The sequence below is a fragment of the Epinephelus moara genome, chromosome 23 (assembly GCF_006386435.1).
Source record: "Epinephelus moara isolate mb chromosome 23, YSFRI_EMoa_1.0, whole genome shotgun sequence".
NCBI classification, from domain to species: domain Eukaryota; kingdom Metazoa; phylum Chordata; class Actinopteri; order Perciformes; family Serranidae; genus Epinephelus; species Epinephelus moara.
The window spans coordinates 20,257,432-20,283,275 of record NC_065528.1 but is presented as its reverse complement, the minus strand read 5'-3'; the positions used below and the strand labels follow the sequence as shown (position 1 = coordinate 20,283,275).

General features: G+C 42.0%; 1 protein-coding gene across 3 annotated transcripts in view; it reads left to right on the top strand.

The window, feature by feature from the left end:
* Window positions 1-25,844, top strand: part of plxna4 (plexin A4) — a 317,597-nt gene that overhangs the window by 14,075 nt on the left and 277,678 nt on the right. For all 3 annotated transcript variants that reach the window (XM_050036454.1, XM_050036453.1, XM_050036455.1), the window contains exon 2: window positions 18,412-19,760. In XM_050036454.1, coding sequence (XP_049892411.1) covers window positions 18,516-19,760 — 1,245 coding nt within the window. In that variant the 5' untranslated portion in view covers window positions 18,412-18,515. The remainder of the gene's footprint in view (window positions 1-18,411; window positions 19,761-25,844) is intronic.

Below are 25,844 nucleotides of genomic sequence, written 5' to 3'. Positions count from 1 at the left end.
GGCTGGAGGGCCACTTTTGACACGTCCTGTCAAACTGCTAATTTTTCAGCTTTCTGAGACCATTAATGCAGGGCTGCAAGTCTCTGCAGGTGTCGACATTCTGTCTTCACTAGCATGTCCCACATTCTCCATCTGTCCCACATGGCCTATACCTAGGTAATTTACACTGGAAGGACATGTGAACAGGATGAAAAAGTGTGACACATACTTTTTCTAAAGGGAGAGTTGGAAATAAGGTCATATTTTTCTTTCTGACTGAGGCTGCCACAAAGCTGGGGGTCCATGATGTTGAGCGTGAGTCATGCTTGCGTTGTATAGCAGTGCATTGATGTCCCATGTAGTGTTTAGTTTGCCATTGACGTTGTGTCAGTGGTAATTTGTGAGAGTTTAGTTTGTATTGTTGTTGAATGGGATGACACTGAATTTTAAAGGGACAGTTCACCCTGAAATCTCATATTCATATTTTGTCCTCCTATCTGTAGTGCTTTTTATCAGCGTAGATTGTTTGTGTGTGAGTTATAGAGTGACAGAGATGTCTGCCTTCTCTCCAATATAATGGAACTAGATGGCACTCAGCATGCGGTGCACAAAGAAATACATCTGAAAACTTCTTGAGTAATGCCTCTTTTCAGAAGTCATGACCCAGTTACTCGAGATAATCCCCAGACCTTGTTGTGAGCAGTTTTTCTTTCTACCAAACTACAACCACCAATTGTATCACTGTGCAGACGGAAGCATGCCTCTACTCATGGACGAGAGGCTCATGCTGTGACAGCGGCATGATGTAAACATTAATGGCTTCCTCCTTGGCTGAGCTGTAACATTAGCTAGCGCAGTGGTGCAAGGTGAACCAGCAGTAGATGCTAGATGAAAGAAAATAGTTCCTACATGTGACTGCTCACAGGATGTTTCTTGCTGAATTTAATGCACTTTTGTAATTGTTTTATTATTATAGTAGTGATTAAATCTTGGTTCAGAAAACAAATTACAGAAATTAAGGAAATAACAACTTAAAAGGGCACTACAGGCCAGGCGACTGACCTTATTCCAGCTGTCCGTCGTAAACTAGGAGCAGAGATCTTTAAGACTCTTCTTCATCACCAGTACGGATTATAAAGGAAAGCTGTAATCCATGCGCTTCAAGCAAACCAATTCAACCGCTGCACTGATGAGCTCACAGATGTGGATGGTGCTCCTCCCGTGTGTGTGTGTGTGTGTGTGTGTGTGTGTGTAGCTGTGTGTGTGTGATGGAATGGGATAAGACGGATTAATATAACTGTTTTTGTCCAATAGTTTATTCCTTGTCCTTTGTACTGAGCTCACAGCACACATTCACACACAGTAACACACACATTTGCTTGCACGCTTGCACATCTGTGCACATCTTCACAGGCCTACGCATACCGGAAAGACACGTGAAAAAAAAATAAAGTGTTGAAGCAGAGTGAGGGATCAGAGAAAAATTAAAGCAGTCGTTTAGCATGTTATTATAATCACCACAAAGCCTTCTAAATTATCAAGCTTTCATGTCTAAGAAGTTAATCTCAGAGGTCAAGTCTGCTCTAGCTGTCTTAGGCAACAGTAAGAGAAGAAGACAGGGAAAGCGGCGGATACAGACAGGTCACTGAAAAAAGGATTTAGAGGGAGAAACAGACTAGATTTAAAGATAAATAAATAAGAGTGTAAAACTGCCTGTGTGGTTGGTGATCAATAGCTTCATTTGTCATGACGAAGGATCTGTACTGGGGCAGGTCTGATCCTGTTCACAGCTGTTCAGCCAGAAAGCCTGATTTAGCCAATGAGTGCGTTTAGAAACAGTTATTGTGACATGTATTGATAACGTCTTTTTTCTGGCACCACACAAGCTGTAACCAGTTGGAAGTAAACACCATTCAGACAGTTTTATCAATGTCTCTATGTAGAGAAAATAATAAAGTATAACTGGATGTTAATGGTTAATGGTTACTTAGAAAAACAAAGTGTGACTCATATAAGTTAATATAATGATTGATTCACATATTGCAAATCAAAAGGATAGAAACAGATACATCTTAAAAGGGGACTACTTGACTAAAGCTGTCCTGGATTATTGTGAAAGTCAGTTTTCAGCGGTTAGTTAAACAACAGAAATGTGTGTTGTGCAAGACTGTGACACTGATGGTGTTGTGGTGCATTTGACAGTTCAGTGGGTTCCTTTGTTCTTTCTGTGTGGCCACATTCAAATACAAGCCATACACATTTGTTTTTCATATTCTTTTTCCATGACTTCAGAGGTTTAGATCTGAGGGTATTTAAATGTTATGGTGACAATTTACATGCGCTTCCCCTCAAGGTACCGGTCGTCTTTGGGCTTGTCTCAACCTGGACCACAGCTATCCAGCTCTTCTGCAGCCTTCCCTTAGGCTCTGAGCTTCTGTGAATTTGTGTGTAGGAGGGTTTCCTGTCTGCCAGTGTGTCTATGTGTCCACAGGGCTTTTTCACAGCAGACATTTTGGCATGTCATAGCAGGAAAAGCACTGTGATTAATAGCATTAATAATTGCTACCTCTTGAAGCTCTGTGTTTGAGGGGCCACCCCAAATAAGGTAGACTCTTAACCAAAGGAAGATCTATCAAAGAACTTGAGGTTCTACATTGATCATACAATCTTCCTCCTCCACTTCATGCTGGTCTCCTCCATGCTTACTCGGGGGCTTCACCAGCTCACTCCCCCCATTCACATAACCTCCATTCCACAGTCTTACATAAGCTATGTATTATTATGGTTGGAGGCCCAAAGTGTGCTGTGTGCAAAATGAAGTGTTATAATTCCTGATTTATTACCTGCTTCAGTGGCACTGACATGCTTGGATATTGCTGAGCGAGAGAGGCAGGGAAAAGGGGAGAGGGACAGGGAAGGGAGAGGAAGAGTGAAGAGCTAATGTGAAAGCGGAGCTTTAAGGATGTCACCTTTGCTGGAAATCAAGTCTTAACCACAACTCGCCAAGCCTGACTGCATGAAGGTTAAAACCTCAGAGGTCACACCATGCTTGTGTGTGGATGCCTGCTTAGAAGGGGTTGTTGGTTGTATTGGCGGTTGTGTGTGCCTTAGAGGTTGGGTTAAGCAAATACTTTCCATTATTGAGTGATTTTTTTTAAGAACAAGGACGAAAAAATCTGGGGGCTGTCCATCACTTTGACAGCTAAGAGCACTGAGGGCAATCTGCTGTAACTTTAAGTAATTCTCACCCCTGCCAAGTTGACATGTGTATATTTATTAGCTATTGTCTAGTCTTGTCTTTGATTTAGCATGCATGACGTTGTTGCCTAGCTAGCTTTAGCCATTGCATTGGTTGGCTTTATGGCTTCGTACCATTGTAAAATGTCTCGGCAAGTGTCTTTGCAAGGTCAGTATCTCTGTTTATCTTTTCACTTCATGCCCAAATGCATAATCTATACGCTTGTTTTATGTTAATTATAAAAAAATTACCATTAAATATGTCTTATTATTATTACGAATGGCGGGTAAGGCCCTGATTAGACAGAGTACGTTTTGCAAACTGCACAATGCAAGGTGCACCACACTGCCACACTGGTGGAGGGCACCTGTTTTGGCTCCAATTGAGGGTGAGAGTCTGTTTTCAAATAGTATGTTGGACACAGGGAAACAGAGATCCATGTGAGTATATGGGAGCTTTAGAAAGATGAGAAATTGAGACTTATTTTAAGATGAGTTGGGTACAGTTTGACAATATGCTGTCAATGACTGGGCCTAATGACATTTGGTAAAATGCAAGAAAGAAGTTGAGACCACAGTTCGTGCAGATACGTGTTGTCGCTCGCTAAGGACAATGCTAAAAGTTAGGTAGCACAAACCATGCATGGTGCTCTGCAAACATGCCACCACAGAAGGACGACCTTTCCATTAATCTGATAATATAATGGGAAAAAATGCAGATGACGTTGGGCACTTTTTCTGCTCTCAGTTTAAGTTTTCTCAACTAAAGGCGTTCAGGGCGGTCCTGCAAAAATGTGAGCGGTATATAGTGAAAAATTGTGAGGTGCGCAGCAACGCAAAAGTGGCATGCGAAATGCTTCACTCTCACTGAAAACAGTTGGCCCACAAAAAGCAACTCCATGCTGCTAAAACGTTCTGTATCTGATTTGGGCCTAATAATAGATTATGACGGGATTTTTATGACCCTGTCTATCAAAATGACAGACAACGAGAAAAGTCTAACACAACCTTGGTGTGTCTGGTTGGACTGTTGCCAGTGTTGAGAAAAAGTGTGTTATCCCATTGATGATACTTGACATTGAATTTTCAAGGCAATGAACAGTGATATTAGTTTTTGAGAGTTTGAAAAGTCTGTAAAAGCTACTTGCTAGGGTTTCATTAAATTTGGATAAGGACTGTGACCAAGATATGTTCTGGGCAGAACATTTGAGAGTTTAATAAGAACTTCCTCTGTGCTCTCTGATGGGCAAAAGCAACAATATTTCTTACATACTTTACTTTATCTATCGTGTTTCTGTGCTGCCAAATTGTAGTCCTTATCAGCCAAAATACTGTATATGTTGATATTGATATGCCTGTGATGTGCTGAAATTGGCCAGTAATATTGGCCATGTGCATGCAGCAGTAAGGCTCTGATTCAGAGAGACACAAGCACTTCCATGATTGTTGAGCAGGAGCACAGCCTGCCTTGAAGGTAACAGACAGCAAAGCCATTTCTGTCTCTTTGACCAAACACACAGGCATACACACAAACACACAAGAGTGCACCACCCTGACGTGTCTCGTTTCAGTGTTTCTCATACTGCAGCAAAACATCCAGTCATTCTACCTTCAAGCAAACTACGACTCATAATTAATTACTGTGTCGAGAGGAAAAAGGGATACTGGAAACCAGAGATGAGACAGAAAACAAGGGGAATGAAGGCAAAGAGGGATAAAGAGAGAGAGAGGAGGGGCAGAAATTTCACTCTCATGAAATAACAGAAGAGCTAGGGGAAAGCTGGAAGGAGAAGAGGTACGGGGAAGTAAGAATGGATGGATGGAGAAAGAGAGGGAAGACGTGTTGGGAGTTAAGATGGTGCCAGTGGGCAGCCGATGGAAGCGAGAGCTGATTTGTCTACACGGCCCTGCATTCCTGTCTGCCCGTTAGCGTGGGGAATAAGGGAATTGGGAGAGAGAAAGAGAGAGAAATGAAAAACGAGAGAGAGCTAGAGGCTTTGAATTTGTTCTGTGAAAGCAGCTGTCAGACAGTGCCTAGCAACACCATTTAAGAAGGATTCTTGGCTGCATTTATAGTAATTACAGCAAAATATCTCTGCCTTTTGATTCCGAGCGAGCTTTTATGGCACAACACGGCTATAACTAGGGGGCAGTTCAGAAGGATGATGGAGAGGATATCCTCTTTGTTAACATAAAATATGTCATGTGTGCTTCTTCTTAAATATAGATTAAAGGGAAATATTTAAAGCTCTGCTTCACCCTTCTCATCCTCACATTTCAATTTCTCAAGCATTTTGAGAACACTCCATCTTAGAGAGCGACTGTTAAAAGCATCGCTTGTCAAAATGGTCAAAGTCAGGTGTGCAGCAGTGGCCATCAGCTTAACCTGTGTTGATGTGGTCTTTTGTTTTACTTAGAGCTTCTTTGCATGCGACATCACACATCGGTGTGGTGTCCAGATGGAGGGCAAGCAGCTGGAGGCAAAGACTACTAACACTGCACAGATGCCTTTGATTTGTGTTGTTTATGGGTGCTCTCAATTGATGACATTGGGAAAAAACAAAGGCCGCTTTAAGTCCCAAAAACAACAAAACTGACAAAAGTGCGGCATATGTGGATCAAAAACCTCTGTTTTAAGTCTTGGGCTGGATGCAATAACAAAGTCCTGTGCTAACCTCTCTGTGTTCTTAGCCACGTCCCAGATTTTGAAGGGTGTTTCACCAAACCACTGGGAACAGTTGAACTAGTAGGTAGAAAGTAGAAGCTAAAATTAGTTACCATTACCTAGTAACATTTATCTGTTATTGGTGCACAGTTATACACATTTACTCACCCAGCCAGAGACAAGACCGCACAACCGTATGCAAAATAGTTATAGGTCCAACAGACTCTTACCGCGTAGTGTTAGTAATGTTAGAAGGTCTGGAGGATGAGGTACTTTGTAATGATGATCGTGTTCACGCCGGGCAAATGGGTAAAGTTGTGGGAAAAATCACTTTTCTTGATTTTGTATGGATCACGTCCAATATGAGTTTCTGTTTTCTGATGATACCAACCCTTATATGTAGTCATATCTAATTCACACAGCAATGGATTTATCACTTCCTTCCCTTCATCTGAATTTTGCATGTCATATCAGTCATGTGATTGCAGGCAACCTATTAGTTTGTTATTCTGCATTCTCTGCAGCCAATAAGTGCAAATGAAGCTCTTTCAGTCCTAATAATTTGTGTGATTACAGTCCCTAATGCTCACTGATGAGTTTCCCGTGTGTCGGGACTCAGTCATCCTAATTGAATTCAGAGCTTCATTAAGTTCACCCTGTAAATGGCCCTCTCTGGTCACATGTGCTCTGTGTCAGACCCAGAGGCCACTCCTTTTCAGGAAGTCTGCCGCAGCCTAACCCAATCAGAGCGAGGTGCTGACGGCCGGCCGGTGGGCTCTTCAACAGTCCTCCTAATGACATTAGAGCCTCTTGATCTGCACTGATGATAACACACTCCACCAATCTCAGCCTGCATCAGCACCCACTGCACAAAGGCCCAGCCCGAGCCAAGTGTGTGTGTGTGTGTGTGTGTGTGTGTGTGTGTGTGTGTGTGTGTGTGTGTGTGTGTGTGTAGTTTTTCAGTGTGTGTGTGTGTTTGAGTGACCTTACTTTGGAACCAAGGACTGTTTGAGTGCTGTACTCCCTCAAGGACTGTGTCAGTCCCCGCTCTCTTTGCAGTGTAGTAACACCACTAGTGATATTGTAACAAAAGACGCAATGCAGAGATTATTATTTCTGCACGGAAAACATTCTGGAGGGGCCTGCCTCTCGAAAAACGAGTGTGTTTGAACCCCATCGTTCTAAAGGAGGATTAGCAAGTCTCAGACGTGAAAAGGGGAAAGAGAAGGAGTGGCAAAAAATGAAAGAGATTGAGCGAAGAAAGGGGATGGGCAGATGTCAGCTATTTCTCTAAAATCCAGAGGGGTTGTCCAGTTGGATCTTTGCCTAGACCCCTTCTTTGAAATGCTCTGATTCACTCTAGGAGAGCGAATCAGAGAGACAGAAAGATAGACAGCAAGCTAGCAAGAAAATATGTGTGGCACCAAAAATGTGTTTGTACTTGACACACTTTTTTTGCATGTAATTTAGTAGTGTAAGTCGATATGAACTAAACTCTGGTTTGACCCAAGAAATGCTTAAAAATATGCAGCCAGTCATATAAGCTCATATTAAGTATTGCTCCTCGATGTAATCCATTAGTTTTGCAGCTGTCATGAACTGCAAATCAGTCTGGTATAAACTCTGAACAGGGAGAGGTATCCTTGTATACTGTAGGTGCAGATCTAAAGACTCAATACTCGCTTTAATAATTAAACATAATGTATTATTTGCAGCGTGTTGTTGCTTGTAAACACTAGGATGATTGCTACATCTGTAGTACATAATGTCAGAGTCTCTCAGTCAGTTTCCTGTCATTCATATGATATGTACCCTGTTGACAGTACAATCCAAAGGCTTTCTTTGTAATATCAACAGCTCCGTGGTGGATTAGACCTCCTAACCCCGATCTAGACAGGGGTATCTAGTGACAGTAATCCATGCTGCTAATCCACGTCTTGATGTAACCAAGGACACCCCGCCTTCTCTCTCCATCCTCTCTGTCCTCCTTTTTCTCTCTTCTGCTGCTGCCTTCCTGAGAGAGATGAGTGCGCCATCTGTTTTGTGTATCAGCGGGGGTTATCTTAGCCTGATAGGCATGTTAGACCTGATCACTCCATCATCACTTAAGTTTGTCTGTTCACGGGCTCGAGTGTGAATGATATGGCTGCAAAGTGATGATTTATTACAGTACGCATCTTAATTTTCTCTTGCTGCGCTTGATAATAATGGAATTCAGTCACAGTGATGGGTTTGTTAAGGCCTGTCATTGGCCTGAAAAGGGTTGTAGCTCCCCCCTCAAAAGTTAGTTTTAATTATTGTGTAAGAATGAACACAATTGTTAGTAGGCCTGTCACGATAATTGTGTTGTTGACTTATTGAGGTCAGCAAAAATAGAAAGATAGAAAAATATAAAAGACTCTAGCATTTATTCATGGTGCCTAAGCCAGGTAAACAACGTAAAAACTATGCTGAGAAACATTTTGGTGTTGTTTTTGGTCAAATTAAAAGTTCATTGCTCTTTGAAAGGGTCTCCTTACATTATATTGCTGTCATATTATCGTTATATCAGTGGCATAAAATGGTCTTAAAATGACAAATCAGTTAGCCACATATTGTCCAACAAAAGTAGTTATTGTGAAAGGGTTCCTGCAGATCCTTAAAAAGTCTTAAAAAGTATTACATTTGATTATGAAAATTTAAGGCCATAAAATGTCTTAAAAAGTCTTAAATTTTGAGATGAAAAACTTAGACTGACGGAGACATGTCTGAATACCTAATCAAATCTACCTATTACTGTATCTAGTTATATGATTTTATTACTCGTAACACAGTCACAAGTAACGACATCGATGTGACTTAGAAGATGTACTGAAAAACTTGGGACGATGGGCGTTAAAGCATCAGGCACTGGAGCACCGATGAGATGTGAATGTGATGGTTACTGCCGTGTGTTAATGCTGTTTGTTGGTGTCAAATGGTATTAATTTTTCTTTGTTGAGGTCTTAAAAAGGTCTTAAAACGTCTTAAATTTGACATTAAAAAGTCTGCAGGAACTCTGTGTGACAGGCCTAATTGTTAGCAGCTGCTGCTTTTGCAAATACCCACCAGAAAAAGATAAGGAACAAAAATGCAATTGTATAATTTGTTTCTATAAACTGAGACAAATAATCATGATTGCAAGATTAAGCGAAAATGTGTGTATGCATGTTTGTGTGTGAGCTTTTCTTGAGTCCTGTGAGAGCAATGAAATGGTGCTTTTATGTGTCTGCATTCATATGGAGACTTATGCATATTTGTGCAAACATTCGAGTCTATACTCTCAAGTAATATATAATTGGATTTCTGTGAAAGAGAAAGTGTGTATGTTCAAGTTGTCAGAATGGTAATAATGAGTCATGAATCCTCCTGTCCCTTGCTGATTCTCTTATTCCTGCAGGCAGGCAGGCTGCGCTGTATGTGTTGTTGTTGTTGTTGTTTGGGTCCTCTCTTAGCTACAGCTTCTCCTGAGCTGCATGCTTGGATAGCAGAGGCCTGTGCTTTTTTCCCCACAGCCATCAGCAAGCTGAAAAAGCTTCAGTTTACTTTGCTCTAGTTTAATTTGTTTTTGCCAGTGTTGTAGTTGGGGGGGCATAATGTACTGTTGTTGGTGCCAAGGTATAATGCCAGTTTCCCTGTGTTGGGGGGGCATTCCTGCTCTGTATGCTCACTGTGTTTGTGTGTGTATATTATACAGAAGTGTCAAGTTGGAGTGTGTGTCTTGCTGCGTTGTGGTCTGGATATTTGTGTGTAGGTTGGCGAGCCTGTGTGTGTGTGAGTGTGTGCATTTGTGATTGTGATTATGCTCTGTGAGTGCAGGGACACTGTGTTTTCCTCCAGTCCCAGTGTGTGGCTGCGATGCAGAGTGACACTTATTCCTCTGATCAGTGCCAGAGCTCAGCGGGGAAGGAGGGTGGTTAGAGGTTTCGGGGGTAGAGGAGGGGGGGGGGGGCTTCACCACTCCAGTCAGTACATCTACTGATCTGGGACACACATCTCTGTCTGCTTGTTTTCTTTTTCTTCATGTGCCACTGTGTCACTGTCTTTCTTTCTGTCTTTCCTGTCTTACTCTTGATCCCTCAATCATTTGTTTCTGCTCTCATTTCTGACTTTTCTTCTCCCATGCTGAGTGTCATGCCAACGCTGATACTTGCTGATCTCATACTACTACCACCACCAAAACTACTACTACTACTACTACTTGCAACCCAAAATCCTTCCAACCAGGACTCATCATATCCCAGACCAACAGCCACCACAAACATATCAGAAAGAGTCTCAATAAATGCACCTCAAAAATCCCTTACAACCCCATGCTGCCAAGCAGACCTCATGGTAGCAGTTTAGCAGTCTCAAAAGAGCAGGTGCATAGCCTGAAGCAGTGTTCATGAGAGCCGTAAAAATACTACAGCAGCAATCCACCACCCCTGACCCTTGCCAGCTGATATCATGTCAACCAGAAAGATGCATGTCTGTAATACACAGCCGTGGCTGACAAAACCATCCACAGTGTGCAAAAGCCTCGAAAGGCCCTTTCGTCCCATGAAAACAGTAAAAACGAATAAACAAATAAGCATAAAAATACATTTACAGCAAAAACAGACAAAATTGTTCATTGTATTAAATAGCTTCTCTAATTACTCCTAAAACAATGCATTCACAAACCAGATAAAACCAGACTAGACTATTATAACCTACCAACTGCAGTATTTAGGTACTCCAGGTGCCTGGCGATGGACTTATTTCAACGCAATCAACAAAATCTTGCTGGGTGCAAGTATGACTTCTCCCAGTGAAGGTGATGGTCTGATCCAGTGGAAATGCCAGCTACAACATTTTGTACAAGCATGAGAGGTGTCACGAGTATCTTACGTCCATCTATGCACCCAGTTATCTCTCCCTCTATCTCCCTAAGCAAATTGACACAGCACTGACTGACCTTCTTGTAGCTGGAGTAAGACATGCTCTCCAATACTTTTTTTTTTTAAAAAATCTCACTGACCTCCTTTTTCACTTTGCATGATGTCTGGGTCCTGCTAAACTGTACTTTTCTCCACATTCTTTTCAGTCTCTTTTAAATTTGTGTCTGCATTGTGCTTCTATACTGCATTTATGTCTGTTTGTTATGTCTTTAATAAGTATTTTACTGCAGGCAAAATGGTCTTTTCATAAAACTAGGCTGTCTATGCAGAAGAAAGACATAAATACTTTTGAAATTGGTGCTACGTGACCACAGAACACAGAGAGAAAGGGATGTGGTATTTGCTCTTGCGTTACAAAACCTACAACCAACAGAATGCACTGTGCTGCACTGGATGAATAAACGTACCTGCTGGTGGGTGACGTAATGCAAGCTTGGCCTTTTTGCCACAGGAAACAATACGGCTGTCTTCTGGTAACAAATGATCTTGAATTACAGTTAAACAGTAAACGAAAATATGTTTCTGAAAGCATTTCAGGTGAGAATTAGGCAACGCAGTAACAGAATCTTGGTTCATATTTGACCAGTACTGCTTAGATTAACTGTTTGATCTCAGTTTCTTCAGCCTCTGTTTTTACAGCACAGGAAATAGTATGGCGCCCACTTCCTGTTCACAAATTCTCACATAACAGCCAAACAGTACACTAAAATATGTTTCTGAAAGCATTTTAAGAGAGAATAAGGCAATGCAGTAACAGAATCTTGGTTCATATTTGATCAGTACTGCTTAGTTGTACTGTTAGATGTCAGTTTTTTCAGCCTGTTTTTTACAGTACAGGAAATAGTATGGCGTCCACTTCCTGTTCACAAATTCTCACATTACAGCCAAACGGTACACTAAAATATGTTTCTGAAGTAATGCTGGGAGAAAAGAAACCAATATAGTAAGGTTGGTAATAACCAGAGGATCCGCGATATATTATCACAAAACTCAAGTCTTGATAGAATATCATTGCGATTTTAAATATGTTCCGATATGCTGAGTATTACGATAAAATACATTGCGATATATTTCCTTATTTCAACTGTAAATTATGTCCCCCCAAAAAACTTTGTCAACATCTGTTTTATCTAATTAGATAAAGTTTTCATCTCACTCCAGACATTTTTTGCAGCATTTATAGGACTTAAAAAAGCAACTGATTACATTATTCTAGCAGGGTACCTAAAGTTTAATTTGTATTTTTAATATTAATAATTTATACAATTTAAAAAATCGATACTTGGCACTCTTTGACAATACGATCACACAAAAATATTGTGATACTATGCTGTATCAATCCCCCCCACCTTTACAATGCAGTAACAGAATCTTGATTTATATTGGATCAGCATTGCCTAGTTTTACTGAGTTTAGTCTGAGTTTGAGCGAGAGACAGAGAGAAAGGGGTCTCTCTCTAAATCCGCTTCTATACTCTTTGTGTCTGTGGTGGCGGTACAATCTGTAGCTCAAGCAACAGACCTAGAGTCAACAAAAATCTGAGCTGAGAGATGAGCAGGGAGATCTGGTCGCTGGTGAGATGAGGGAAGTTTACCACAGTTCATTTACACATACTACCCATATTGTTTTGACACAAAGCTGGTTGAAAATCAAAATCATCTGTGCGAGCTAGCAACTGTCATTCATTCACCTCCTTTCACCCCGTGACAGATTACCTTAGATAAGTGTGCAAAAATCTGTTTTTTCTTTATGAATATAAAGGATTATGTGTAATTACCCTACTACTTACTCACTCATAATCTCCTAATCCCATTTGACTCATAGTGTTTTTATGAATGTGATAGTTATTTTTAAACATTTCTACACACTGTGAGATGTTAAGCTGTTTACCAAAGACTTTGACAGTTTCTTCAATTCCAAGTCATTTCTTCAACATAAATGCCTCCCCTCCGTCAGACTATAAATAGCAGGGGATTATTTTGTCGAGGCTTGCTTTTTTCGTTGTGTCTCTTCCGATTGTCATGTCTGGCCTCGGCTCTCTGTTACACAGTCGTTGCCAAAGCAGAATGGCTCATGACATATCCATAATAGCTTTGCCTAATACTGTTGTCCCTGAAATTAGCCTTGCAGCATCAAAATACTTTGTCTAAAACAGAACAATCTGTAGCAGTTGATCTTTGAACCCAACTTGTGTGTTTGCATCTTGTGTGAAGTTTTAAGCAATATTTCTGACAGCCAGACTAAATGTATGTGTGAGAGACGGTGCAGAAAAACTGTCATCTGCTTTAGGGTGGGTAAAACACATTTTATCCATCTGCCAACACATTTCTGGTGTGTAGCCATGGCAATGCCACTTCACCTGATGGAGCTCAGACACATCCAGAGAAACTAATAAATCTCTTCTCCCCTCTTCTCCTCTCTCATCTTCTCTTCTACTCTCCCCTCTTTTTCCATTTCCTCTCCTTTCCTCTCTCTCTCCTCTCCTCACCCTTTCTCCCTTCTTCTCCTCTCTCCTCTTCTCCCCTCCCATCTTTTTCCATTTCCTCTCCTCAGGCTTCCTCCCCTCTTTTCTCTTGTCTCTCCCCTCTCTTGTCCTTTCTCCTTCTGTCTGCTCTCCTTTCCTCCCTTTTCCTTTCCTCCTCTCCTCCCCTTTTCTCCCCTCTTCTCCTCTCTCCTCTCTTCTACCCTCCCCTCTTTTTCAATTTCCTCTCCTTCAGCCTCCTCCCCTCTTCTCCTTTCCCTCCACTCTTTTCTCTTCTCTCCTTCCCTTTCCTCCTCTCATCTCCCTCCTCTTGTCCTCTCCTTTCCTCTCATCTCCTCCCTTTCCCTCTTCTCTCATTTCCTTCCCTCTTTGTCGTTCTTCTCTCCTCTCCTTGTCACCTTTCCTCCCCTTTACTTCCTCTCTTCTCTCTCCTTTACCATCCTCTTCTTGAATCCCTTTTTCCTCTCCTCCCCTCTCATCTCTTCTTTCTTCTTCCTCCTCATCTCCTCTCTTCTCCTTCCTCTTCTCCTCCCCATTCCTTTCATCTCCTCCCTTCCCCTCTTATCTCCTCTCCTCACCTTTCCTTGCCTGTCTTCTCTCTCCTCTCTTCCCCTTTCCTCCTCCTCTTCTCTTCTTTCCTAAAAGTAAAAAAAAGTCTCCTCTCCTCTTTTCTGTGTCCTCTCCTCTCCTCGAATTGAACCACATTTCACCGTTTCCCCTGAAAACAGGATAATACCCTAATTGGTGAAGTCACACATTTATGAATGTAAATGCGTTTTATGTCTCCCTTTTAGGCAGCAGTTTTACAGTTATCATGTGATTCCTCCTGGCTGGCTGCTGACAGCGTTTAAAAACACAGAAAACGAAACGGGAACACAGAAACATCCCAATTATTTTCCAAAGACCGAGCTTGTGCTCAGTCTTGAGTCTCACAGATGGAGATAATGCACACAAACACACAGTGTTGTTTTTGCCCACAGTTCCAGCGATACTCGAAGTGTACGTCGGGGAAAGAGTGTGGTGCTTATCATAAATTCATTAGTGCTCTTTGATGTCTATGACGCTGTTAATGTGTGATTGTGTGTGCTCATGGATTTGATGTTTAGCAAAACTTTCAGCGAGCCCAGAACAGTTAGGTCACAGTACTCGAAGCCACGCTGCCTTTTGCATTGGCCACATTCTCAGGCTGGCAATTTTTAACAACTAGATTTGAAGCGTTTTGTCTAAACACAGTCAAAACAAGCATAAATGATTATTTTTTATCAAGTGGATAAACTATTCTGACAATGTAATTACAAGTTATTTTACTGCCATGCTGTAATTAACACTTCATCTTAAACATCATCACCCCTAGCGTCACATCTTATTGTAATGTGCATTTACATTAACACTTAATTTCAGAGCAGGCGAGGGAAAAGGTGTGTACTAATGGCACGCAACTGGATAAAGATAAACTATGTGTTAGAATAATCAGTCCCCGTGTGTGTGTGTGTGTGTGTGTGCGCGTGTCTGATGTATAAATCCTTAGAACCAAAGTAAGCTTTAATTAATAGCGCTTGATGATCAGCAGGCAAAGGCAAACAGCAACTAAACGAGCTTGTCCCCCCCGTCAGCAAGGATAATTGCATTTCACCAACAGATTCATGTGGCAGACACACTGCTGTTGCAGGGTACCGCTGATGAGTGTCATTCTTTTTTTCCCTTTTTAGATTTTTTTAGTGTTTTATGCTTGCAAAAGTCCCATGTATTTCTCAAGGGAGACTCCCGGGAGCCTTTCTTTTGTGTTTTTTTGTTTTATTTTGGATGTCAGCTGTGTTAGAGCACAGTAGTGTTAATACTCATGAGAATAGGTGGATGTGAAGGTGGTATAACAGCCTCTCCCTCCGTCTCTCACTATGTCTCACACCCTTCTTTCCCCCCATAGCCTCTTTCCGTCTTCCCTCCTTCCTTTCTGTCTCCTTTTCTATTAATAATAACTGCTGAATAAAGTTGTCTGGGAATTTCAGAGGAACACTTTGTTATGGCCATCCCTCCTGCTAGGTAAATGAGAGATGGGAGCTCCAGTGCTGTTCCATGTGTGAGATTAATTTGCAGCTCCCCTTTATTTTTAGGGGAACATTATGGGCTCACTGCCCTGTCATTACTCCCCAAGTAGCAGCAGCAGCTTCCAGCTCCTTTCACTAACCCTCTCCCTCTCTGCGGTTTCTCTCTCTTACACCTGCTTTCTCTTTAGTGGGTGGGCACAATAACAGAAACCCCTTTCACTGCAATTGCCCTGCTGCAAATACCAATTTGGTGAATGTGGTAGTGTTATTTTTTTTCCAGACTCCCCAGTGTGTTGATTGTACCTCACACCACACTTTGCTTTTGCAAAAGAGTTTTTGGGGGTTTAGATACTTACCGTAACATCTTTATAACATGTCACTGAATTTGTATTGACTGCAGGGTATTTTGCATGTTTCTATTATTATTATTTCCCTGTCCCCGTCTCTCTCTTCACCCTCCTGCCTTACGCCTGCGTCATCGCTGTGGTAATGATCACTCTTTGACTCACACTCCTCCATGCAGAAACACACACATTTGAACACACGCGTCACCTTTTCTATCTCTGTATCAGTTTTTATCCCTCTCATCATCCTCTCTGGTCCTCTTATCATGTGTGGAGAGGCTGTCTGCTCTGTTCTTTCTCTCTCTGCCTGCCAGGAGATGGAGGGGAGATTGGTGAGATTGCAGAGGGGTTGCGTTTTGACACCGCCACAACTTGTGATTGCTTAGATATGAACCTGAGATGAGATCTTTGGCTGGATACTGTCAGGCAGCACCACCGTTTATAGGTGCAAGTGTTCATCGTGATCATAGTAAAAAAGCATCTTAAAGCTGTAGTTAGTAACTTTGATCAAAATAAGTTTTTGTCACTTGCTGACACTGTCACTATATCCACACAGAAGCACATTTGACAGATGATCTGTGTAAACCTTTGCCCCCTTGAATTGCTTTTAATGGCGCTACGGCACATGAATGAAAGCAACCAATCACAGCTGAGGAGTCTCTAAGGCAGCTGTCAATCATTGCTTGTGAACTGCATGGTCAAACTAGGTCAAACATCAAGTATGACTCAAGATTCTGTCACTGCTTTGCCTTTTTCTTGCCTCAAGTGTTTCCAAGAACATATTTTAGTGTACTGTTTAGCTGTAAGCTGAGAAATTTGGTGCAGCTAGTGGGCGGTGGTTTGTGCAGCAAACATGGCAGCCATGTCAAAAACTTTCTCATTTTACAGCTTAGCTCATGAGTGATGATTGACATGATTGGCAGCTGCTTTAAAGACTCTATGGCTCTGATTGGTTGTTGTCTGTGAGCCGCGGTAGATTTTAACAATTGCCGCTGGAGGCATTTTTTCACAGACTCTCTGACTTGTTGATGTAGTGATAGTTTCAGCAAATATGATCATAAAACGTATCAACTGTAGCTGTAAGACAAAGACTCTTTAAGATAAATGGAATTTTATGCTATAATGAGTGAAGAGAAAATTTGTGAAAAAAGTAATTGTGCATTTTTAGTTATTTCAAGAAACTTTTTTTGGTGCTGTGCTATGTAAATATTGGAATTTTTCTTATTTATTTTTTATACACTGTTGTATCTTTTGCTTTGAGCTAAAACACAAGCATGACATTGCTCAGTAAACCTGTCTGTTTTGCTGATGGAGATTTGCATTAAGTCTGACAAACAAACTCAAGCATATCTTTGATGTGAGTGACACATCAAACATTTTCCTGTCTTCACCCTGTACCTCTCACACAACAGCATGAAGACTTATAAATTGAATTTGAAAAGAAAAGATGTTGGTATTGCTTGTACTATTTTTACATACTGCTAGATTGTACTGCAAACACCATGCACAATACGTATTTTGATCAAAATACTACCTTAATCACAACTGCAATCCCTCTATTTAGGGTTGAATTTAGGTTGAACGCACCAGCTTCCAGTGCTTAATGTTATTTGGATTAGCAGGGCTTTCATTCACGTGAGTGTGTGGATATTACGCAGGTGAACACCACTCCTCATAACACACAGTTTGCCATTGGAGAGGCCTAATGAGTGGGAACACACAGGGGACCACCATGTTTACAGGAAATGCTGTCATTTCCCCTTGATAATCTGAGCTGGTGTGTGTGGTACTGTGTGCTGGGTGCATTGACAGTATAGATGTAACAGTTCTGCCCACCACCTGCAAAATGTTCATTAAATTGGCATGGTTTTACACGTGTGTGTGTGTGTGTGTGTGTGTGTGTGTGTGTGTGTGTGTCTGTCTGTCTGCTACGGCTGTATGTGTAATGCTGAGACTTTGCAAATGACCCAAGGACTATAGGGATGCTTATTTCTGCAACCACTTGCATTTCCTCCCTAATTGTTCCTCCTCTGCCCATAAACCTACTTTGTGTGTGTGCAAGCTTCTGTGTGTGTGTCTCTGTGTGTATGTGTGTGTGTGTAGGTATGTTAAAAAGAGAAAGAAGGTCCTTTTCTCTCTGCTAGCAGTGTCAGCAGGTGAGCTGCCCTATTGGGAGAAAAGAGAGAAATCGCCAAAGCATGCAAATTGCTACTCCAAGGGGAGAATCAATTAGGTGCATAGCGGCTGGAGCAGAAAGGCAAGGAGGGGCGTTGAGAGGCAGGGGTCCATGCAGAGAGATGGTGCAGAGCCATGCTGATCACCTCCTCTGAGACGATGCATTACTCCTCCTCTTCTGTCCCCTTACTCAATCCATAGACTGATCCTATTGGCTGAAGCTGTCTCTACACTCTGCCTTTTAAACCTCTACTGTGCCTCAGCCTCATTCCTTTTTCTGTCTAGCCCATTTCTTTTCTAATTATAGATTGTGCTACAGTCTCAAGTGTGTGCCCTCTTCACCTGTTTTCCTCATTATTCTTTGTAAAGATGCTCTGCTCTAATCTGTGCCAGATAAAATTAGAACATAGATCACATCATACAGTCTTCATATGCATAATGTATATCCATCAATACCGTGCGACAGTTTCCTTGAATGTGTGTTAATATTTGGTTTATGTTCATGATGCTGTTTTTGACTGAGTTTTGTCTCTTCACTCTTTAGGTACATAATGTCCTCCATCTCGAGAGAGGCTTGATCCCGATTGGCCGACAGTATTGGACTGTGCCTCCTTCCCTCTCCTCACCACTCCCAGCCTCAGAACAGCCATGACGTCCCTCACCAGGACACGGACCTGCTTTTTTGTATGCTGCTTCCTGTCCAGTCTGGCGCTTCCTGTGACATCACAAACAGTGGTGCAAGCCCCACAGGCTCACAGTGCCGGCTCCCAAGTGATCACAGCATCCCTTCAGGAGGAGGAGTATGCATCATTTCGTGCTGAGAACCCTGAGTGGACATTTAACCATCTGGCAGTGGACTATCGCAATGGCAATGTTTATTTGGGAGCAGTCAATCGCATATACAAACTGTCCCCGGGCCTGGAGGTCCAGGTGTCCCACGAGACCGGCCCGGATGAAGACAACCGGAAGTGCTACCCACCACGTATTGTCCAGCCCTGCAGTGAGCCACTTACACTCACCAACAATGTCAACAAGATGCTTCTGATGGACTATCGGGAGAACCGGCTGCTGGCTTGTGGCAGCCTTTACCAGGGCATCTGCAAACTCCTCCGTCTAGATGACCTTTTCAAACTGGGAGAGCCCTTCCACAAGAAGGAGCACTACCTCTCAGGTGTCAATGAGAGTGGCTCTGTGTTTGGTGTTATTGTATCATATGGAAATGCCTCTCCAGACATGCTCTTTGTAGCCACGGCAGTGGATGGCAAACCAGAGTACTTCCCTACCATCTCTAGCCGCAAATTGGCCAGAAACTCGGAGGAGGATGGCATGTTTGCTTATGTCTTCCATGACGAGTTTGTGGCCTCTATGATTAAGATTCCTTCAGACACCTTCACTGTCATCCCAGACTTTGACATATACTACATTTATGGCTTTGCCAGTGGGAACTTTGTCTATTTCCTGACTTTGCAGCCTGAAATGGGGGGTGGGCCAACCACTGGATCCTCCTCTACCGGTCGGGAACAGGTCTACACCTCCAAGATAGTCCGCCTCTGCAAGGCAGACACCGCCTTCAACTCCTATGTGGAGGTGCCTATTGGATGCATTAGCGGCAACGTGGAGTACCGATTACTCGAGGCGGCCTACCTGTCCAAAGCTGGTGCTATCCTGGCACGCTCACTAGATGTGGCACCGGATGATGACGTTTTGTTCGCCGTCTTCTCAAAAGGCCAAAAGAGGCGTCCACGCCAGGCCTCACAGGACTCTGCACTGTGTGTCTTCTCTTTGCGGAAGATCAATGAGAAAATCAAGGAGAGGCTGCAGTCGTGCTACAAGGGTGAGGGCACACTGGACCTGGCTTGGCTCAAAGTCAAGGATATTCCCTGCAGCAGTGCGGTAAGTACTACAAGACATTTTGTGACTTTGAGCCACATTTATGCAGACACAAGTTTAATGGCAGCACTGGGGAAATATACACCTCATTGGTAGTCCTTTTTTTTTTTTTTTTTTTTAAATCCACACATACTTTGCATGCACAAGTACACACATTCTCTGCTATAACATTAAATACTGTGCTCCTAATCTGCCAGAACAGCAGGCATCAAGCAGTCCTCTTAAAGCAGCATTTATCAAACCCATTTAGGAAAAGGGTATTTTATGAGACTGCATTAAGAAAAACTAAACACTTATGATTTCTTATTGTTGTAATGGATTTTTACTGAGGGACATTGCAGGTGAGTCTCTCTGGAGGAAAATCAGTTGTGAAGGCTCTTCCAATGCAACAATAATGAGCCTGGGTGCACTGCGGGGGGCCTCGATGAACACTGTGTTCTTGGGTGGGTTCATGCTCCATCCCATTATGATGCGATATTAGCCATCCACTGCCTCTTTTAATCCGCTCACCCTTTAAACAATGCAGCTGAATGCTCAGCCAAATTACCATAATTCCATTCTCCATAACAGAATTACAAATTCAGTGATTCAGTTCATTTGATTTCTCACTTTGTGCACATAAAAAACAAGGTTAAATTGGGTGTTACATGTTTAGACCACCTTCACAAGCAGCCAAAGCTGTTTCATGCATTTTCTTTCTTGATCTCATTATGTTATTAATAAAAGCTGCCAACCTCAAGAAATACAGTTTTACCATGATCAGAGTGCATTTGTTAGTTATCATGTTCCTCTAATGAAACATGCTCACTTGCAAATGTTGAATTCAGAGAGGTGTAGATAGTTGGTGAGAATAAATCTCTGAAGAGGTTTGTTTTCAGTATATAGATCAGTAAAAGGTGTATCGTTACAGATAAATGGTTGAACATTTTTGCGTTGGAATTTTTTGGTATATTTTTTATAACTTTGTAGATAAATTAATGAAGCTACATGTACGTATTTACAACCAAATTCAATGTATTCAACCTCCATTATCAACACTGTGCAGCATTTCTTTTATGAAAGGTCAGGGTTTCCCATTCATTCATTTACTCGTGGCCTGTTTATTGGGAGCACTGTTGGAATGTATATACAGTTCTGTTATTCATAGCACCACGTGCTGCAGCAATGCGTACTCTGGGCACAGGTGGGGCAGCAGGGTGCCAAGCATAGTGAAAGTGAAACTTGACTATTTGTTAATTTATATAGAAATAGAACACTCAATTTCTGAGAACAACAGTGCTCTAGTTTTAGTGTTGTCCATTGTTTTTTCAACCTACTTTAGATGAAGTATGGGAAGTGTGCACCCTGAGGTCCAGGGCAGGATCTAAAAGTTTGCTTTCACTCCCCTCTACAGCAGCTGCTTCTCTAATCCATCAATATGATCTGATCAGATCAGTGATAAACTGATAAACTCAAACTCAACAAACTGCTCTCGAGAGTTAAAAAAAAAAAAGTAAGAGTTTTGGCAATGCTACATTTACTGACCTGCAACACCTCTGAATTCAGAGATGGGACAAGGAATGATCACAAAGGGACACACAAAAACAACAAAAAGGCAGAACGTTAGCTAAACTGTTGTCATTGTCGTCAGCCCCCTTCCGTCGTCAGCTTCCACCTCATTTATGTCTCATTCTGTGGGAAACACTAAAGGTGCTTTAAAAATAATATTCGTTATTATTAAGTCAAGCCAAGTTTATTTAGAGCACATTTTATATGACAGGCGTAGACTCAGTGTACTTTAAATAAAAAGCAAAAAAATAGACAAAGATCATACATGACAAAAACATAAGATATGTTTAATAACATTTAAGATAAGAACGTATCGCATTTATAAAATATGTAAGATAAAAAAAACGTAGTGTCATAAGAAAAGGATCCTGATGGAACGAAAGCACTGGTGAGCAAAAATACAATTTTTTTTTTTACCAAGAAATATAATCAATGGAACGACGAATAGTATCTTCCTCACTCAAGTTAGTCATCGGCTTTATCTACAAGAGCGACAGATGAGAATTTATACAGCCACAAATACTTCTAACAAGAATTTGATTGCTTGCTCATGGTCATATTTCAGCAACATAAATTTGATCCTCTCGCTGCGCCTCAGTCCATATTGTTCTGACCTTAGCCATGCACTATCTACAAGGCATTATGAAGTTGACCCTCTCTTGTGTTTGGTTCTGGAATCACAGTGTTTATCTATTAATCCGTCTCTGGCACGGCACACGTGCCGGGGCGCCTTTGTCTGCTGCTTGAGGGCCTGATAAATCATGCCTGGGGTGGAGCTGTCAGCAGGGAGAGGAAGTGTGAGGGAGCACACAGGGGTTAGCGCTGAGGAATGATGCCATTTCAGCATGCGCCACACTATCGCCACCGCCACCGCATAAATTAGACCCCGCTGAACAAGTGACGGTGGACTCTGCAGGAGATAGATGAGTTGTGACACACATACACACGCGCACGCACACGTGCCACCACACTTGTAAATATGGCTATTGTAGAGATGGAGAGGCAGAGAGAGGCTTTTGATGAAGTAGAATAATAGCAATAAATAAATTGTTATATGAAAGTAATTTATTAGAATGTAGATCAGATCATTCTCGGCTGCTTAAGAGTGGAGTTGATGTTACAGCCATAAAAAAGGAGTTATATTTAAATACATGCACACATAAATCAGGCCTATTGCTAGAGCATTAGTAAATTAGTAGATATAAATAAGGGCCGTATATATTTCCGATGAGTGTTCTCACAATGAGACCATGTTAAAATAAAGAGTTGTGGGCAAACATAACTCTCATCTGGTGTGTGTCTGTGATGGATGGATGGTTGGTGTCTCTAATATCCCATGGTTGATTTTTTATGAATCGTTGGTTGTTAGTCACTGATTAATTCCTTTGCCGCTTTAAATGATGCATGACTGGGAGCACCATGTCTCTCTGATATCATCACAAATGTAGTTTAAACTCATCATTCACATCCTCTCCTTTCTGCGTTTCCCTTCGGCGTAGAGCGCCAACATAGACACATACATGCTCGTACTCTCTTGAACACACCAAACAAGGTTGCTCAGAACATTTTGGAAGTCAGAGTGCTTTTTGGTTCCTGCACTCACAAGACACTCTAATTGAGGAATCACACAACCATATAAATATCAAATAAGGGTCTTACTCACTTTCGTACAGCTCTTACTCTTGCTTTTTGGCTCTAATTTTTTCCTGCAAAAATGTTCAAGACTCAATAAAAATGTCTTTTGAATCAAAGATAGGATTTAGACTGATGAAGATTGTAAAAAATACGGCCAGTGCAAAGTGTGGTTTAAAGGTTTTTATTTTTTAACTTACTCAAAGGCACTCTGGCCCATATTAGCAGCTCATTATCATTTCTTTCCATGTTTCTTTCCACTTTGTAGTATTGGAGGCATTTTGTGAGCTTGCAGCTTTGCAAGAGGACCTTTTTTTTATTGTAAATGATAGTGGTGAGTGTTCACTTGGAGCAGGAAACAACCATTTTTGGATGTGCCTGCAATACAGTCAGCTCAAAGGGAGAGTTTGAGTCTTTCGAAGTGGGGTTGTATGAGGGACCAAAGTCCGTGTGTTATATACAGTAGATGGTGGTTGGCACGCCCCCAGTTTGGAGAAGCGGGCAGGAGTACCACCATGGAAGCTAAGCAATGAACTGCTGTGGATGGGGGGCAACAGCAAAGCGTATTTAAGCCACCTAACAAAAGGTCTACCAATTTTTTTAAAGCTATTTTTTGGGGATTATAGGCCTTTAATCACAGGATAGCAGAGGCGTAAAATGGGAGAGAGGGGATGACATACAGCAAAGGGCCATGGGCTGGAGTCGACATTTAAAATGCCAAAGTCACACAATAACACAAACGAAATAACTGATTGAGGCAGCTTATGTGTTCAGTGATTTTACTGGTTTTTGCAATGGAGTTTGACTTTAACGGGAGTGACATACCAGCTGTCAAATTGCTGTCTGACAACATGGGAAAGCAGTGAAAGTATTCTAAATATAGTGTACACTTAAACTGATATGATACTTTAAATTTGGGCCTTTCTTTAGCTGGCTAAAATAAGTTTTGGTGCTGCCCACGTCCAGAGTAGTAGATTGCCTGCTTCTGTAAACTAGGGATATGCTGACTGACATCTACTGACTGAAGAAAATTCCTTGTAAAAGACCGAATCAACTGAATTGACTGAAACATTTTTTATTTTGAGATGTGAATATTTTGAAACGAGGTTTAATCAAATCATAGTTGAAGGACACTGGCCTGGGTAGGACAGTATAAACACTCACTTCTGTCAGACCTTTTGCTTTACACCGTTTTTAAAAGGCTTTCAGCCGGAGTGGGAGAGATGAAAAGAGGGAGAAGTTGAGAAGAAAAAGTATGAACATAGAGTGGTGTGATGGGTGAGTAGAGCGGTAGAGAGGATAGATGGTGAGAGAGTAAGTGAGGGGGGGGATGCTTCCTCTCTCCCCCAAATGGCCACGCTTGGCTGAGCCACATAATGCGTGCTCAACAATATAAGTCTGCAAAGGGCCTGCATCCATAGATCATTGTGAAGTGGCATGTGACCTATAAAAAAATGCTGCCTGCTCCCTCCATGTTCACTGTGTCAGCAGAAAAAAAACAGAACAACAAAACAGCGGGATCGCAATAAATTCACTCTGTGCTCTCTTCTCTCTCATCCTTGATTCATTGCGCACTGTCTGTGCCGCTCTTTTCTCCTTCTGCCTGTCCCTCTCTTCATGTTCTTATAAAAACAGATGCCACCATTCCCTCTTCTCATTTTACTTTCCACTTCCCGTCTTTGATTCTGTCCCTTTTTCCCCTTTATATCCTCTCACAATGCTTTCCATAAGCACAGGGCGAAGTTTCGTCTCACCCAACCTCCCCCTCTAAACATGAACGAGCAAATTACAAGGTCGCCTGTAAGTCCCTGACAGGCCACGGCCGTCTTCTCATCCCTTCTGCTAATGATCATTAATTACATGTCATTAACTAACATGCCACGGGCTATTCTTCCACATTTGTCATGTGCTATCGACTTCACATTCTGAATTCACTCCAATTAATTAGATTATTCTACTCGGCCGCTGCTGTTTCTTTGAGTCTTTTTCTTGATCTCTCTCACGGTCCCCCCCAACACACACTCATCCCTTCCTCTTTTCATGCTTCACTTAAAAGGAACTCTTCCAGCATGACGGTCTCTCTCTTCCCACCCGTGCTCATATTTCATGTTATCGACTCTGTTCTGTCATCTGTTTTGTTCCGTGTTTGACCAACCTTTGAGCGGTGTTGTCCCTTGCGCTGACCATCTCCATCCCTTCTCCTCCTTATTGCGGAGCTTAATCAGTGGCTGGCTGCTGCTGCTGATGAGTCAGTCTCAGCCACATCCTCAGGAAGGGAAAGGCTAGTAGATTCATTAAGAACATCCAGACTGCAACCCCCCCCCCCCCCCCCCCCCCCCCCCCCCCCCCNCCCCCCCCTCCCCACTTCACCCCACTCCATCCACATATCCGCTATCCTGCTTGCTGGCTGGCTCGCTAATTAAATCTCCATACATGATACCACTTGCTAAAGGTCAGAATCCATCACAATATCATTATTCTGTGATTAAACAAATGTCTCCCGCTTCCTACACTATACTCTGCTGGCTGCCCTCCGCCTGAAAACACTGACTGAATTGGGTGCCTTCATTTCTTCGCCCTGTTATTTTTGTCTTTTGTCGAGCTCTTTAAAAACTCTTTTGTTTGCTTTGTCTCTCCTTTCCCGCTATCTAACTCTCGTGCAGTGAGCAGTACTGTTCGCTGTTTAAAGTCATTTTGCAAAATACACTGAGTTACCAATTGAATTTACCAAGCTTTATCAAATGATTCAACGCAACTAATTCAATCAGTCCTACTTTTTATGAAGTTGATCATAGTCATACATTTGGTTCAAAAGGTCATGAATAGGAATGTCCTCTTCGTTGAATTTTGCTTTTAATTGCCTGACACCCAATAACCCGCAACTAACCATTAATTTTTAAGAAAAAA